The sequence below is a fragment of the Aquarana catesbeiana genome, linkage group LG09, assembly GCF_042186555.1.
Source record: "Aquarana catesbeiana isolate 2022-GZ linkage group LG09, ASM4218655v1, whole genome shotgun sequence".
NCBI lineage: Eukaryota > Metazoa > Chordata > Amphibia > Anura > Ranidae > Aquarana > Aquarana catesbeiana.
The window spans coordinates 190,692,652-190,709,835 of NC_133332.1; the positions used below are offsets into that span (position 1 = coordinate 190,692,652).

General features: G+C 43.2%; 1 protein-coding gene across 1 annotated transcript in view; it reads right to left on the reverse strand.

Moving 5' to 3' along the window:
* The window catches only part of CUL4B (cullin 4B), a 121,012-nt gene that overhangs the window by 50,007 nt on the left and 53,821 nt on the right, over positions 1 to 17,184 (reverse strand). The window contains exons 14-16 of the mRNA XM_073599448.1: positions 5,063 to 5,173; positions 2,254 to 2,339; positions 2,055 to 2,162 (exon numbers count right to left, since the gene is read on the reverse strand). Coding sequence (XP_073455549.1) covers positions 2,055 to 2,162; positions 2,254 to 2,339; positions 5,063 to 5,173 — 305 coding nt within the window. The remainder of the gene's footprint in view (positions 1 to 2,054; positions 2,163 to 2,253; positions 2,340 to 5,062; positions 5,174 to 17,184) is intronic.

Consider the following 17,184-nt stretch of genomic DNA (forward strand, 5'->3'; position numbering starts at 1 on the left):
TGTAAAGGACTTTACAGTGGCAGAGGAGGGCTGAGATGGTGATCCACCAAGATAAGGGAGTTCTTGCTTGGCTGAATAGGAGGATGGTTAAGCAGAGAGAAAGGGCCTGTTTTTTCCATGCTGACAAAATGTTTTGCTGGAGAGTTCTTGAATGGAAGATAGACTTTCACTTGGGATGTGTCCAGCACCAAATACAAGTTTTCTGGACAAAGAAGGTTGGAGAGCAGATTTTTTTTAAAACTGATCACCCAGCCAAAAGACTGGAGCAGTTTAATTGTCCTGTGGACATTGTCTGACCACTGACTGTGAGATGAGTCCTTCAGAAGGTCACCTAGATAGCCCATGACTTGAATGCCCTGAGATCTGAGCAAGACCTTTGTAAGCACTCTGGGAGCAGAGGATAGGCTGAAGGGCAGTGGGACAAACCAAATCATTTTCTGCCACTGCTAAGTGCAGAAAGTGCTGATGAGGTGGGTAAATGGAAATATCCAGATAGGCATTTTGGATATCCACTGATGTCAGGTATTCTATATTCCATACAGAATTTTGGAATTTGAAGGAAACTGTTGAGGAAATTTAAGTCCAAAATAGGGCAAATATCCAATCGGGCTTTGGTAGCATGAAAAAGGCTTGCGTAGAAGCTTTTGAAACCAGTTTTGTATAGGTACTGGCATAATGAATCTCTGGGACAAGAGGAGGTTCATAGCCATAGCCTTTTGCAAACCCAACGGTCCTTGGGCAGTCTGTGGTTGATTTGAAAAAAGAAATTGGTTTGGGGGCAGAGTTTTCAACTGTAATTTGTATCCTCTTGAAACCACTGACTGAACTCAATGAACTGGGCCATCTGTGACCCAGAGAGAGGCAGACTAACAGATGTTACCTCACTCATGAGAGTGAATGAACCACTTTATTGTGAAGAGGACTTAGGGGAAGGCAGTGGAGAGCACACAGATCTCCTGTGTGATTCTCCCTGCTGCAGCTGAAGGCCAGCTTCTCCTCCCCTCCTACCTGTTGGCTTTCAGCTGTTGCAGGGAGAATCTCACAAGCTATCAGTTCCTGTAATTGCCCATCACAACCACCAATCACCCACTCCTGTCCACCATCTGATTCTTCCTGCTGCCCCCATTAACTGCGGCCCTGCAGTCATGACACGAACATGTGTGGAGCTGTGCAAAAAACTGCAGACACAGTTCTACACAGCTCAGCACTGCATATCACACGTGCGTTTCAGTGTGGATGAGACACATAGAAAACAATGTCTTGCAGAGACCTGCATTTTCCTAATGCAGAAAAATGTAGGTGTCTGCAGATGGTATTAACGAGCCCTTAAAGAAAAAAGTACACTTGACTACATTTTAAGAAAAATTCACACATTGTGCCGTGACATGTGTTTAAGTGCATTGTAAAAATGCCTGTCAACTTAAGGACACACAACTGTGTGTGCCCCATTCACACTGCGCTGCAGCTTGCTACAAAAAAAATGCAAACATGCTGCATTTTAACACAGAGCACTGTACAGAACCGCAATGCCCAGTGCCACAGTATAGCATGCTTCTGTACATCAGCATGAAGTGTACTACTGTACACCTCAAATAAAGTTCAGTGAGAAAAAAATATATATAAAAAAAGGGAGCTGTGTGATTTGCTGAAGCCTGCACCACACTGCCCTCTACTGTAGCCAGAACGGGCAGCTGCGATTTACCTCTCTGGCAGTTCTCAGTGTGTGAGCCAGCCCAAAGACAAAGGTCTAGAAAGCTTTATTTCCAAATCTGCAAAGTTAAAAAGGTAATCCAAGAGAGAGCAAACACATTTTTTCACAGCACTACATGGGGCTTGCACTTCTGCAGCCCAAGATATAATTACACCGTCTTTTCTCCTGCCATAATACTGATAAAAGCACATACTTTAGACCTTACCGACTGCAAGAAGGGAGAAAACCGTTGGCAACAGGCAAAACAGATAAATTGAGCTTTAAGTAAATAGGATACAACCATGCTGGGAAACAGCCAGCTAAAACGAAAGTTTAAATGCAACTAACGCATATAATACATTACCTCAGGAGGTAGGTGAACTTCCATAGGCACATATGTTGGCCAGTAACCCATTGTAAGGATATTCACAGTTAATTCAATGTTACCAGGGACGTTCTGATTCTGCATGTACTGCAAGAAGAAAATGTTGTAAGCATAAATTTTGCAAATGATTTAACACTAAAATCAATTAACTTTGAAGTTTTTCATGATGAAAATATACCTGTTTAAAGTGAACCATAATGTCCTTCGACAGTTCCATGTCTTTGAACATCCCCTCAAGCTTGCTGGTAAAGGCAGCTCCACATTCTACACAAAAAATAAATTGCTACAATAATATTTCTTCCATAATTGCATTTGCTCAGATGAACAGCAGCCAAATATCATGCAGCTCAACTTCTCTCCATAGTTTACCATGCAAACACTAAATTGCAACCTGTCAGGGTTTCTAGCCTTTGAAGTCTTTATAAGGTATACCTTACCACACATTTTACTGAATCACAGGCGAATAACTAAAAGCAACTGTTGAAGCCATTTCTAATTATAGCAAAACTGTTACTATAGCTGGAAGGGTTAAGAAAAACAGTCCCGGTACCACAGAAGACCAGATCTGAAGTGAAACTAATAGCAGTACAATAAAGCATTGGAGGTAGGTAGCTTGACTCAATCGGGAAATTTAGCAATTGGCACAGTCAGGAAAGGTAAAGGAGGTTTTTTTTGTTTACTTCATAAGGATTGTGCATCATATAGTAACTGAATTTGATATTTGTTGAACAGTTTTACAGGAGCCTTTAGTTGTAATTTACCTTCCCCCATTATATTCATAAAGCTTAAAAAAAATTAGAACAAAATGGACTGGTTTTCAGAGTAGTGTGAGTGAGCTTGTGTTGGCACAATAGAAAAATAATCATTCATTTGTTATACCCATGGTTACAGTCTAGACCAGGGATATGCAATTAGCGGACCTCCAGCTGTTGCAAAACTACAAGTCCCATCATGTCTCTGCCTCTGGGTGTCATGCTTGTGGCTGTCAGTCTTGCTATGCCTCATGGGACTTGTTGTTCTGCAACAGCTGGAGGTCCGCTAATTGCATATCCCCGGTCTAGACCAATATCTTACAATTTAAATGTATTAAATTTCCAAATTCTACGCATTGGAATATAGCTGATAAGGACTGAGCAGAGGTGTATTGAGGTTTAAGTCTACTTCAAATTCTCCAAATTTTAATAAAGCATCCTGTTCACAATGTGTTGCTTCTATCACTTTTTAATGTGTTTCAAAGAAGCATCCCAAAACATTCATAAATAAATCATTCTTTGGGTCACATGAATTTGCAGGATTTCCTTAAAATATAGCTAAAGTAGATTTCTTTTATCAACATTTGCCAGATTTCACTTAGGTGATGGAGTAGTGGCAGATATGTCTGTTATTAAATGATGAAACCTCCCACTGTCAGAATACAATAGCGCAGTGGAAGGGTCCCCCCCACCCCCCAATCAACACCGACTCTGTTGATGGGGAACCAAACAATTTTCTTTCCTTTATCCCATGGCTGCATAACCTTTGGCTAGCCTTAGGCCAATTCTGTTCAATCAGAAGAGATAATTAAAGTGGTCATAAAGTCATATGTACAGGCAGTCCCCTAGCTACAAACATCTGACTTGCAAACGGAGGGAGACAACAGAAAGTGAGAGGAAATCTACCCCTAGGAAGGGAAATTTACTCCTGTAACAGTTATGGAAAAAAGGTACCTCCACTGAAGCTTTATCACCAAGGCTTGTTTCCATAATGACCCAATATGTTCAAAATCCAATTGTCATTGGGAAGAAAAGTAAGGTGAAATCTTCTGAACAGGGGCACAGACAGCAAAACAAATGTTACAGGGGTGTTAACCCTTCCCTATGCTACCCAAAAAGCTTAAAAATAGTTTGTGTGGCTGGAGCTACACAAAAAAAAAAAAAAAAAAAAAAAAAAAAAAAAAAAAAAAAAAAAAAAAAAAAATGTACCCGTTCTGACTTACAAACAGATTAAAACTTAACAAACCTACAGTCCCTATCTTGTTTCTAACCCAGGGACCGCCTGTATTCATTACTTTGATTGGCTCGGTTTTAGGTCCCTGTTCAGTACAGTGTGTGGGTTTTCCTAAAAATATAATAATAATTACCTTCTTTGCAGAGCCTTGTTGTGGTGTCATGTGACCTCCCTCTGCTTTCCTTCCTGACCTAAGAGAGCACAGTGGGAGGGGCTGAGATTTCCCCATGATGAATGCAAGCTGGCAGAGAGAGGTCACGTGTCCGCACAGCAGGGCTCTGCAAAGAAGGCATTTAGCATTATAAATTTTAGGGAAAAAAAAACAAAAACACACACAGTACTGAACAGGGACCTGAAACAGAGGATCAAATACATGTTTCTTTACATTACACGTACTGGAGCAGCTGCAGGGAATAGAAATACACATGTAGGAGGAGAGGGCAGGATCAGGGGGAGGAGATTGGCTTACACACAAAGGAACGGACAGGGAGAGATGCTGGAGATGCTAAGAGAGCTGGATGATGGAGGCATGTAAACTGACAATGCTATCATGGATAAGCAGCAATGATAAATGTGGTCAGTTTAAACAAGAGGCAGAAACAGACAGGATCAACCAGGTATTGTACAGCATAGAAAGAGACAACTGACATGGCAAAAGCACGGTGTTATATCTCGTGCCTTAAAGGGACAAGAGCATGATTTTTTTTTTAGGATTACAACCACTTTAAAAAGTTGTCAGAGATTTGCCCATGCACACACCTAAATACTAAAGAGACCATTTCTAGAAAACCAACTTCCTTTATAGAGAAAGTGACTTTTGGGAGAAGGGAGAAGACGGAAGAAGACGACGGAAGAAGACGACGGAAGAAGACGACGGAAGAAGACGACGGAAGAAGACGACGGAAGAAGACGACGGAAGAAGACGACGGAAGAAGACGACGGAAGAAGACGACAGAAGAAGACGACAGAAGAAGACGACAGACAAACAATCATATTCTTACCATGCTTAAGTTTAGAAAGCATCGATTTTTCAGCATCCACAGAAGCACTTTTCCCAACCAAGAGCCTTTTGGCCAAGTCTTTTTTATAGAAGGCCTCAAAAACATCTTTTCCTGCAAAACAAAAAAGCACATAAAAAAGGACTTCATTATACTCTCATATTTAATTGACAGACCCATGCTGTGTGAACATTTCACTGGGGGGTGTAACAAACTAATTTTATCTAGATTTCAATCTACATTAACCAGATGTGTATTCATTGTGTGCTACATGCCCAAACAATCTTCGAGAAGGAAGGGAGGAAGGGAGGAAGGGAGGAAGGGAGGAAGGGAGGAAGGGAGGAAGGGAGGAAGGGAGGAAAGGAGGAAAGAAAGAAAGAAAGAAAGAAAGAAAGAAAGAAAGAAAGAAAGAAAGAAAGAAAGAAAGAAAGCTCTCAAATCCTTTTCTAAAAATATAAACTTGCAGGGCTCCAGTGTATGAAATTAAAGATCATTGATAAATTGTATATGAACACATTAATGAAGTAATGTCAAAGTCCAAATCAAACAATTCCCCTTTTTAAAAGTGCTTAAATGATGGATCAGTGTGAAACGCCATCACTCTTGTGGGTCTACGATCACCATAATAGCTGGACCTTTAAATCGTCAACGCACAGGCACACAAATAGCTGGACCTTTAAATCTTCCATGCACAGGCACACATAGTCCCCTTTAAGGCCAGGCTCTAGTTCCCCCTGAAGAAGTTAACACAACACGTAGGGCGCAACTCTGAGACCTGTCAGTTCGCTTGCACACGAGGGAGTGAAGCAGCAGCCCACCGGTCCACTGACCATATCTTAGGGAGTGTCCAAAAAGAAGCAGTGAGAGCTGTTCTTGCTCTTGGGCAGAATCAATGCTAAGCGAGATACTTTTTCTTTACAATTGAGTATTTTAAAAAAAAAGGTTTATGGGTACTTTTATATAAAAGAGAGCACTATGGGTTTTTTTCTTTTTGAGCCATATCAATTATCTGTGGTGAATGATTTAGTGGAGTAAATTACCATTCTCTGATAAAACCTGTCCCAGCCTAAAAAGGGGACCATGCATGCCTGGCCTTTTAAGATTTTAAGATCCAGCTATTGACCACCTCCCATCCACTGTATTGTCAATTGATGGGCGGGAGGCAGCTCTCCCATTCTGGGATAATATCACATGTCATCCACAGCCACAGGGCACGCAGAGCGGCAATCGGTGGTGCGCTCTGTCCCTGGAACATGGCGCATTACCGATCTCAGAGTGTGAGGAGAGGAGAGCCGATAAGCTGCATTTCCTCAGAGGGGAGATCTACACATCTAAATCAGTGCAGCCCCAACAGTGCCCAGCAGTGATGCCAGTCAGTGCTGTCTTTCAGTGCCTGCTCATCCATGCATGTGCATCAGTGCTGCAAATTAGTGCTTCATCATCAGCGAAGCAGAACTTTTAAAGCAGAAAATTGTGGTGGTGGAATAATTAGTCCGATTTGGACTTTAGACATTACTTCAAGAGGGAGTCCCACAAAAAAAAAAAAAAAAAAAAAAAAAATGAAATGTCACCAGCTACAAATACTGCAGCTGCTGACTTTTAAAATAAGGACACTTACCTGTCTCAGGGTCCAGCGATGTCGGCACCCAAGGCCGAACCATCGCTCGACTCTCAGGTGCTGCCGCCGCCACCATCTTCTGTAAGGGAATCAGGAAATGAAGCCTGAGGCTTCACTTCCCAGTTCCCTACTGCGCATGCGCGAGTTGCGCTTTGCAATCAGAACAGTCCCTGCTGTCTCTGGAACCCGTGTGTCCCAGCAAACAGTGCGGGGGGACGGGAAGTGGCGCAGACTCCCGTGGGAGCCTACGTCCGGAAGTGGGTGCAAATACCTGTATTAGACAGGTATCTGCACCCCCCCTCCCCCCTGAAAGGTGCCAAATGTGACACCGGAGGGGAGGGTTCCAAAAAGCAGAGGTTCAATTTTTGTGTGACCCTCTGCTTTCACATGCACTAATGTATTACTATTAGGGATGCGCCAATACTAGGCATTTTCACGAGTATCGGGACACCTCCACCTCCCCTCCAGTAGTGGGGTTCACAGAAGTACGCACCTTACAGTGCCAACACAGAGGGGGAGTGCGGAGCACAGTGGGAACAGGAAGATAAGTTGGCCTCACTGACTCTCCTGCTCACGGCTGTCTTTTTCATTATGCAGCACTGCCACGATCCTCTCCTGCCTCTGTAAACAAGAAGAGGGTGGGTGATGTCATGACTCCTCCCATCCTGTTCCTGCACACAGAAAGAGAACTGGCTGGATACTATCCAATAACAGATATTGGGCAGATCGCCAAGGGCAAGGGGCTGGACAGCATCAGCACATGTGTTTCTATGTGAGGCAGCTGTGGAATCATCCCTGGAAGCAGAACAGAGTAATGAGGAGAGCAAATCCTGCAAACAGGTTAGTGCAGTACAGTGTCAGCAGGGTACAGACCAGTCTTATACACTATCATACAGTATATACAGACCAGTCTGTACCCCAACACTGTACTGTATATGTTATACACACACCAGTCTGTATATGATGTACAGTACGGTGTCAGTGAACAGACTGGTCCGTACCTAATGCCCTGTACTGCGCCTTCCGAACTGCCCTCACTTTGCCCTCTACTTCCCACCCTGCCCTCACCCCAGCCTCACCCAACTGCCTAACTCCCCCCCCTTCCCAAACCACCCCCCTACCTACGCAAAAAGTGTCGGTAATTGGTATCGGCAAGTACTTGGAAAAGAGTACAATCGTGCTCGGTGTTAAAAAAGTGGTATCCATGCAACCCTAATTACTATACACTTTGCCAATAACCTTTAATTCCATACACTGGAGAACTTTGTGTGTTTTTATAAGTGTATACAAGTACATATTTTCTAGCAGGTTTAGCTTAAAATTGCAAATAACCAGAATTGCATGTCTCCACCACACCACACACCCTTATGGGTGGGTTGGGAGCCCAACTTGAGGGATCCCAACATGTAGAGCACAAGAATGAAGAAACAAAGGGACGTTTTATAACTGATAACGGAGTGAAAAGACTTTGCAGTCTGTTCCTTAGTCTACTTCCGCTGAGGAAAATGGGTGCTCTTATCAACAGTAGGGCCCTTGATGGTTGTTTCAATGGTAGACCTGAAGACCTATCTCTGAAAGGCCAAGTGGATCCAACACTTCCTGGATGAAGGTTTCACAGACCAGCAATTCAACCAGTGTCCTGCATGTGTACTGATAAGAGACCAATGCAAGAGATAAGCTGGAAGGCTTTCAGCAAAGCATCACAATCTTTTATAATGAAAAAGATTTAAAGCTACAGACATTTGTTCAATGCATTCTATCAACAAAGGATCAACCTCAGCAGTGGGAAGATCTTTTTTAAAGGATTTTAACCAGTCATCCCGTTTGGCAAATCAAAGTCAGGATAGGGTGAGGAGTAGGGCTCACTAGAGAGAGTTCTAGAAAGGGCTACCAACCACTTATCTGTTGTCTTATCTGCTTTAACGAAGGACCGATGCCGGATCCACAGTGGGAGGTAGATTACTTTTTGCGGAAAAAAAAAATCTCCTCAAAATGGGTACAAAGACAAAAAAGCGCTTAGAGGGAGCTAACAGATTTTGTCACTTCCAGTGGCTCATGAGCTTGGATGCTTTCATGAGAAAGCCAACTGTTGGCTGTAAAAAAGTGATATTGGGGTTATGGCAGATATCTTCAAGCCATAATCCTGGTAAACAACTTCAGAGCCACAACATACATATACGTATTGCGCTAAATGTATACAATACAACATGGTTTTAAAAAAAGTTCAAGAACAATAAAGTGCTTCTGTGTAAAAGTCTCTACCTGCTTTATATAAATTAAACGCTCAGCAGACGTTTTGATCCTTAAACAAGAAACAATGGGGGAAATGTAACTAAAACTGGTGCACACAGAATCTAGTGCAGCTGTGCATAGTAATCAAATCTTCATCTAACTTAAGCTTGTTTGATTAAAGCGGTTGTACACCGATGGACACATTTAATTTTTCCTGCAAGGTAGTGTCATAATGTGCTAGTATGCATTGTATACTAGCACATTATGTGAAACTTACCTTAAAACGAAGCTGTTCCAGTGCCGTGATGTCAGCGCTGCAGCCACATCCATTTTCACTAGTCTTGCTTCCGGGTTCACGGGCTACGGCTCTGTGACTGGCCAGAGCAGCGATGACGTCATGTGCGCGGGAGCCACCGTTCACAGCACAGGGCTCGGATGGAATGGCACGGGTGGCGGTTCCTTCAGAATGCATGCGCCAGTCATGTCACTGGCTGCATGCAATGTAAATATCTCCTAAACGCACGTTTAGGAGATATTTACACTACCTATAGGTAAGCCTTATTATGGCCTCACCTATATGTAAAAGTCAGTAGAGGAAGTTTACTTCCTTTTTAACCCTTTCACTGCCAGGCCCTGTGCTCCATTTTGTACTCTCAGGTGGCCAGACCATTTTTTGCAATTTTTCCCTTTGGTTTTTTTTTTTCCCACTTATAGCTTTCAGAATTTGTGAAAGACCCCCCCAAACCACTACAGATTTTTTTGGGGCCCTGTAATAATTGTGTAAATGTTCATATCGCTATTTTCACTAAAAATATACTAAAATCATTAACTATTGCACATAAACACAACGTAACTTACAAAATTCCTGCTAAATTAGTACTAAAGCATCGCTCACATATGGCATACTAACGTGTACGCCCATGGGGGGGCCATGTTTACCCACACAGGAATCCACAGGTGTTCCATGCATCCCTGTACAGGTAGTCCCATTTATGTAAATTGGGATGCAACGGCTGCACAGGTATAGCTGCTGTTCCCAATCTGACATCTATGTGGGTGTAGGTACATGACCCTAAACGCAGACCGTGTGCGCTCAGGGACATGCATGTGGACCTACATGGGTGTAAAATTGGGAGCAACGGCACTGTTGGTGCAGTTGTTAAACCCCAAATGACATCAACTGGACTGCCTGCACAGAGATGCATGGAACAACTGTGCATCCCTGTAAAGGTACGCTGTGTATGCCCCGTGTGAACAAGGCCTTAGGCCCCTTTCACACAAGCACACCGACTGGGTCTGCCTGTTCGTTTTTCAGGCGGCCCAATCGGACCACCCATTGTTCTCTATGGAGAGACTGATGTAAATGGACATGTGTCTGTTTACACCTGCCTGCATCTGATCCAGTCCGCTAAAAACAGATGGATGGGGATTTCATTCCCCATCCATTTAGCAGATCAGATCTGATGGCGTCCAATGGAAACGGACAGGTGGTCCGTTTCCATTCGATCAACCTATAGAAAACAGGGGGCTGTGTCCGTGTCCGCTCTGCATCAGTGCAGCGGATACAGACCTGTCATCCGCCTGCTCAGCGGGGAGCAGCAGACAGATCCCCCGCTGAGCAGGTGGATCTGCTTGACAGAGTCCGCTCCATGTGAAGTCTTACCAGGAGCGGCCGGTCCATTAGGGCTGCAGGGGCGTCGCAGCCGCAGACTGATATGTCTATTTTTTTTCCAAGCCACATGATTAGATCCCGAGGCTCTAATGGACATGGAAAAGGTTGGGCTCGGGGCGCAGAGCATTTCACCCTGAACCCATCCACTTGTGACAATAGCGAATTAATATTCACTATCGTCATCCGGTTTCTCCTCCTGGCCAAATCAGCATGGATCGGGTTGGCCGGGAGGAGAAGCTAGGGTATCCGTGGAGGGGTGAGAGTGGGGGGGACAGAGAAAGGGACTGAAGATAGTCCTTTTCTCTGTATCACTTTACTCGAATGAATGCATGGAATCTGTATAGATTCCATACATTCATAAACTAACAGTCTGATACATAGTAACACTCACGGTTACAATTATCAGATGTCAGTGGGCATAAAGGAGCGATCATAGTGATTGCTGCATGCACCCAGGGTGCCACATTTTGGGGGGTGGTAAACACATGTTTACCAAGCCCCTCCCCCCAAGCCCAAACATCACCTGCATCACTCCCCCCCCACAATCCCCAGCCTGTCACATTGCCGGAGCAGAAGCTGCGGGAGAAGGCGGGTTGCTGCCGGTGAACGGGGATGGATAGGGGGTGCGGGCCCGGTATAGGGGGCTGAGTGATGGGGGAGTGGGGAACACATCTGGATCCCCCTCAAGCCCTCAGCAGCACCTGAAGCCAGCAGGTGCAGCAGAGGAGGGATGCCGGCTTATGATGGTGGCTGCGGGGGTTCGAATTTGGGGGGGTTGGATCGAGTAGAGGGGGGTGAAGGGGTAGTTTCAGGTGACATTTAGTGGCAGGGGTAGAGAGGCAGCGGACAGGAAAGTGGCAGCATGGATGGGGGGGAAGTGGGGGGCAGTAACATTAGGGGTCAATAACTCTGATCAGCGGGTTGTAATCCGCTGATCAGAGTTAAAGAATTGTCCAGCAGAATTCTGATATAAGGTTACGGTCATTGAAGTCTCCATAAGCTTATAGGAGAGGGAGAAAGAAGCTCCGTACGCCGTACTGACTTGGCCACCCGCAGGCACTTCTGTACGTCCGTAGGGCATACGGACCTGGCAGTGAAAGGGTTAAGCTTTTACAATACAACCTAGAAGCAGATTGGTTACTATGCTATACCATTACAAAGCTGCATCAGATTCTGCGTGCACCAGTTTTAGTAAATCTCCCCTATTTGGGTCATATAGGGTTTGATATAACTGGACTGTCCAAGTGTCTTACTACCTTCATCCAAAACAATGCTCCTCAATTCTTCCACTCACATATTCTCCAGAAGAATATTCAGGGCAAAAAAAAAAAGTATAAAAACACGCTATATGGTGTAGTACATTAGATAGCAGCCAGAAATACAAGTGAAATTGTACTCATGTGAAATAGTTTTAAACTATAAGGGCTCATGCACACTGGACGTTTTCGCAGCTGCTTCTAGGGGCATCAGCCTTTTTTTTTTTTTTTTTTTTTTTTACGGCCTCTAAAAACTCTCCTGGATGTTAACCTATGTGTCCATGCATGCAAAGGCGTTGATTTACTAAAGGTGAACAGACTATGCTCTCTGCAAGTGCACCTGCTCCAGAGCTTAATAAATGAGGTAAAGCTTCACTTTGCAAAGAAAACCCAATCACATGCAAGGGAAATTTCAAAAAAAGCATTGTTGTTTACGCGCGATTGGACGATGAATCATTTACCAAGCTCTGGAGCAACTGGTCTTGCAAATTGACAGTCTATTTGCCTTTAGTAAATCAACCCCCATAAGCTTTAATCAGCTTTTAGAGGCAGGATAAAAAAAAAAAAAAAAACCCACACCACACACTACCAATGCATCCAGGAGCAGCAAAGTTTTGGCAAAAAAACAAAAAAAAAACATAACACTTGACGCTTGAACACACAAACGTGTGTTAATGCTCAAGCAAAAAAACGTGCCTAGTGCTAATTATTTTCAATGGCCAGAATAAATTATTTGTCCAATGAAACGGATTAACGCCCAAGCTCTTGACTCCTGTAAACGCGCCTAAACACTTGTTAAAGTTTTAGACACATTTACAAGGGTCAGGCCTTTTTAACTGCCAAAACTGCTGGCCAGGAGGAAAGGCTTCTAGGAGAGTATGCAAAACGTCCAGTGTGTATGAGGCCTAAGTGTGAATATAACAATCTTTACCAAGCTAAGCTCTATATCAGCCTTTTTCAATGTCAGGTATCTACAGGGCTGCCTTGGCAAAATGCCTAAAAATTGCCCAAGAATAGCATACATGCCAGCGGGTCAATCAAGCCTGCTTTTTACTTACACAACGTCACAGGTTTTCATTGTGCACCACTATAACGTTCTAGCCACCAGCATCCTACCAACTTATGACATCATGGGTTGGAGGACATTGGGCAGCTGCACAGCATTCTTCTGCGTGTGTACCCTGCACCTCTCCATCAACACAAGGGTCACAATAGCTGAGTGATGGAGAGAAAGGGAGGGAGAAGAGAAACACTGGAATACTATTGAGTACCAGTCTGCTAAGGAAGAATAAAACACCTGTAACGTTGGGTGCCCTATGTGTGTGGATGTTGCTGCGTTATGAAAAACTATTAGTTTAGGTTTTTACATTTAAGAAAGGGTTGCTTCAAGATTTTGCAGAATTTTAAAGGGTGCCTTGACTGAAAAGTTTGAGAAACTCTGCTCTATACGCTCCATTGTCTCATAAGGGTCAAAACATCTAGTTTAATTTGTATGCAGATGCACTTTATGGTTTTCGACTTAAAATTACTGAGGTTATTGAAATTAAAGTGTATTGTATACAAGTTAGGCTCGGCTAACACTGCAGTAACAGGAAAGTCGCATGACTTTGCCATGCAACTTCATTGCGGCTTGCTTGCAAGTCATGATGAAGTCATTCCAAAGTAGTGCAGGAATCTAAGTCGCTGCGACTTGAGTAGCACCAATTAGATGGGACCTAAAAAGACGGTGCAATTCTGCTGCAATTGTTGAAACACAAATCGCACTGCAATCATGCAAGGCGCGTCGCGCACCCAAAAAATTCTGGTACCTTCAAAACTTGCTCAACTGCAGCGTGATTTGTCAAGCGACTAACACGGCAAAAATTGCTCTGCATTTTTAGGTGTCATTGAAATGAATGGCACCTGAACACTCTGATGTGCAACATGACATTTTAACAGCGTGTTTTTAAAACGCTGGCGGAATCGTGGTGACTCCAATCGCGATTCAAAAAGCCTGTGTGTGTGTGAACGGAGCCTTAGGCTACATTTACACTGAGCTGAGCGTTTTCAGGAGTCTTTGAGCATTTTTTTTTTTTAAAAAGATTTGCAAATATTATGGGCGTTTTTGCGGTGGCCAAAAGAAACCTGTGTAGCTGTGTACCAGGCACATACAACAGGCAAACTAGAATCAAGCACATGGCTGGTGTACACAGAAGTTCTGTAACTTTCTCCTTGACCTGGGGAGCAGTGCAACTGTTCCACTGGGGCAGCAAGTTTTGTCCCTCTTCCTCCCAGGCTCTGGTGGTTCTTGCCCCACTCTTATAATAGGGATCCCTTAAAATGAATGGGATTTTCCTTGTTTAGCATTTCTGAGCGTCAAGCTGAAAATTGCTGAAGTGTGAACGGGCCCTTAATGTTGCTTGTAAATACGCAAATATCACATATAGGTTCCTGGGTTAGTTCATGAGTAGCAGGGGTGTAAACAAAGATTATGTCATGATGGTATCCACAGCTGAATCAAGGTGACAATCAAAAGGTAAAACAAGATCACAAGAACTTATGAGGACTAAATTCTACTAACATTTCTTAAGTATTCAAAGATCCCCTTTACTGTATTACAGGACCCTTTTCCTTAACCAGGAGGCTTAAGGGCCGTACACACAGGCCGAATATTAGGCGGTTCAATAGAAACCTGCCGACATTCAGCCAGTGTGTACGAAGGCCGATTCACCCAGCTGGATTGAAAAAAAAAAAAAAAAAAAACACCACCTAATAGTGTATACTAGGCTTTAAAGTGATTATAAAGTCTTGTTTAAAAAAAAAAAAATAAGTAAAAATGAAAAACAAAACGTTATACTCCTCTGTGCAGTTGAATTTGCACAGAGCAGCCCGGGTACTCCTCTTCTCGGGTCTCTCTTCTGGCTCCTCCCTCCTATCAAGTGCCCCCTCAGCCAACAGCTTTCTACGGGGGCACCCAAGCCGAGTCAGAGCTCCATGTATCTATTAAGACACGGAGCCCCGTATTTCCTCCCCGATTGGCTTACTGACTTTGACAACCGCGGGAGCCAATGGTGCTGCTGTGTCACATCGAATCAGGAAGTGTGTCCCAAATGGCTTAGACACTCGTGGACATCGCTGGAGAGAGAAGGGGCTCAAGTAAGTAATTATGGGGTGCAGGGGGGCTACACACAGAAGTTCTTTTTCTACCTTAACCACTTGAGCCCCGGACCATTATGCTGCCTAAGGACCAGAGGTCTTTTTCCAATTTGGCACTGCGTCGCTTTAACTGCTAATTGCGCGGTCATGCAATGCTGTACCCAAACGAAATTTGCGTCCTTTTCTTCCCACAAATAGAGCTTTCTTTTGATGGTATTTGATCACCTCTGCAGTTTTTATTTTTTGCGCTATAAACGGAAAAAGACCGAAAATTTTGAAAAAAAATGATATTTTCTAATTTTTGTTATAAAAAAAATCCAATAAACTAAATTTTAGTCATACATTTAGGCCAAAATGTATTCGGCCACATGTCTTTGGTAAAAAAAATGTCAATAAGCATATATTTATTGGTTTGCGCAAAAGTTATAGCATCTACAGACTAGGGTACATTTTCTGTAATTTACACAGCTTTTAGTTTATGACTGCCTATGTCATTTCTTGAGGTGCTAAAATGGCAGGGCAGTACAAACCCCCCCCCCAAATGACCCCATTTTGGAAAGTAGACACCCCAAGGAAATTGCTGAGAGGCATGTTGAACCCATTGAATATTTATTTTTTTTGTCCCAAGTGATTGAATAATGACAAAAAAAAAAAAAAAAAAAAAAAAATATTTACAAAAAGTTGTCACTAAATGATATATTGCTCACACAGGCCATGGGCCTATGTGGAATTGCACCCCAAAATACATTCAGCTGCTTCTCCTGCGTATGGGGATACCACATGTGTGGGACTTTTTGGGAGCTTAGCCGCGTACGGGGCCCCGAAAACCAAGCACCGCCTTCAGGATTTCTAAGGGTGTAAATTTTTGATGTCACTCTTCACTGCCTATCACAGTTTCGGAGGCCATGGAATGCCCAGGTGGCACAAACCCCCCCCCAAATGACCCCATTTTGGAAAGTAGACACCCCAAGCTATTTGCTGAGAGGCATGGTGAGTATTTTGCAGCTCTCATTTGTTTTTGAAAATGAAGAAAGACAAGAAAAAACTTTTTTTTTTTTCTTTTTTCAATTTTCAAAACTTTGTGACAAAAAGTGAGGTCTGCAAAATACTCACTATACCTCTCAGCAAATAGCTTTGGGTGTCTACTTTCCAAAATGGGGTCATTTGGGGGGGTTTTGTGCCACCTGGGCTTTCCATGGCCTCCGAAACTGTGATAGGCAGTGAAGAGTGAAATCAAAAATTCACGCCCTTAGAAAGCCTGAAGGCGGTGCTTGGTTTTCGGGGTCCCGTACGCGGCTAGGCTCCCAAAAAGTCTCACACATGTGGTATCCCCGTACTCAGGAGAAGCAGCAGAATGTATTTTGGGGTGTAATTTCACATATTCCCATGGCATGTTTGAGCAATATATCATTTAGTGACAACTTTGTGCAAAAAAAAAAAAAAAAAAAAAAAGTGTCTTTCCCGCAACTTGTGTCGCAATATAAAATATTCCATGGACTCGACATGCCTCTCAGCAAATAGCTTGGGGTGTCTACTTTCCAAAATGGGGTAATTTGGGGGGGTTTTGAACTGTCCTGGCATTTTATGCACAACATTTAGAAGCTTATGTCACATCACCAACTCTTCTAACCACTTGAAGACAAAGCCCTTTCTGACACTCATTGTTTACATGAAAAAGTTATTTTTTTTTGCAAAAAAATTACTTTGAACCTCCAAACATTATATATTTTTTTAAAGCAAATGCCCTACAGATTAAAATGGTGGGTGTTTCATTTTTTTTTTCACACAGTATTTGCGCAGCGATTTTTCAAACGCATTTTTTGGGGAAAAAACACACTTTTTTAAATTTTAACGCACTAAAACACACTATATTGCCCAAATGTTTGATGAAATAAAAAAGATGATCTTAGGCCGAGTACATGGATACCAAACATGACATGCTTTAAAATTGCGCACAAACGTGCAGTGGCAAAAAAATAAATACATTTTTAAAAGCCTTTAAAAGCCTTTACAGGTTACCACTTTAGATTTACAGAGGAGGTCTACTGCAAAAATTACTGCCCTCGATCTGACCTTCGCGGCGATACCTCACATGCATGGTGCAATTGCTGTTTACGTTTGACAGACCGCCGCTTGCGTTCGCCTTAGCGCGAGAGCAGGGGGCGACAGGGGTGCTGTTCCTTTCATTTTTTTTTTTTTTTTTTTTTTTTTA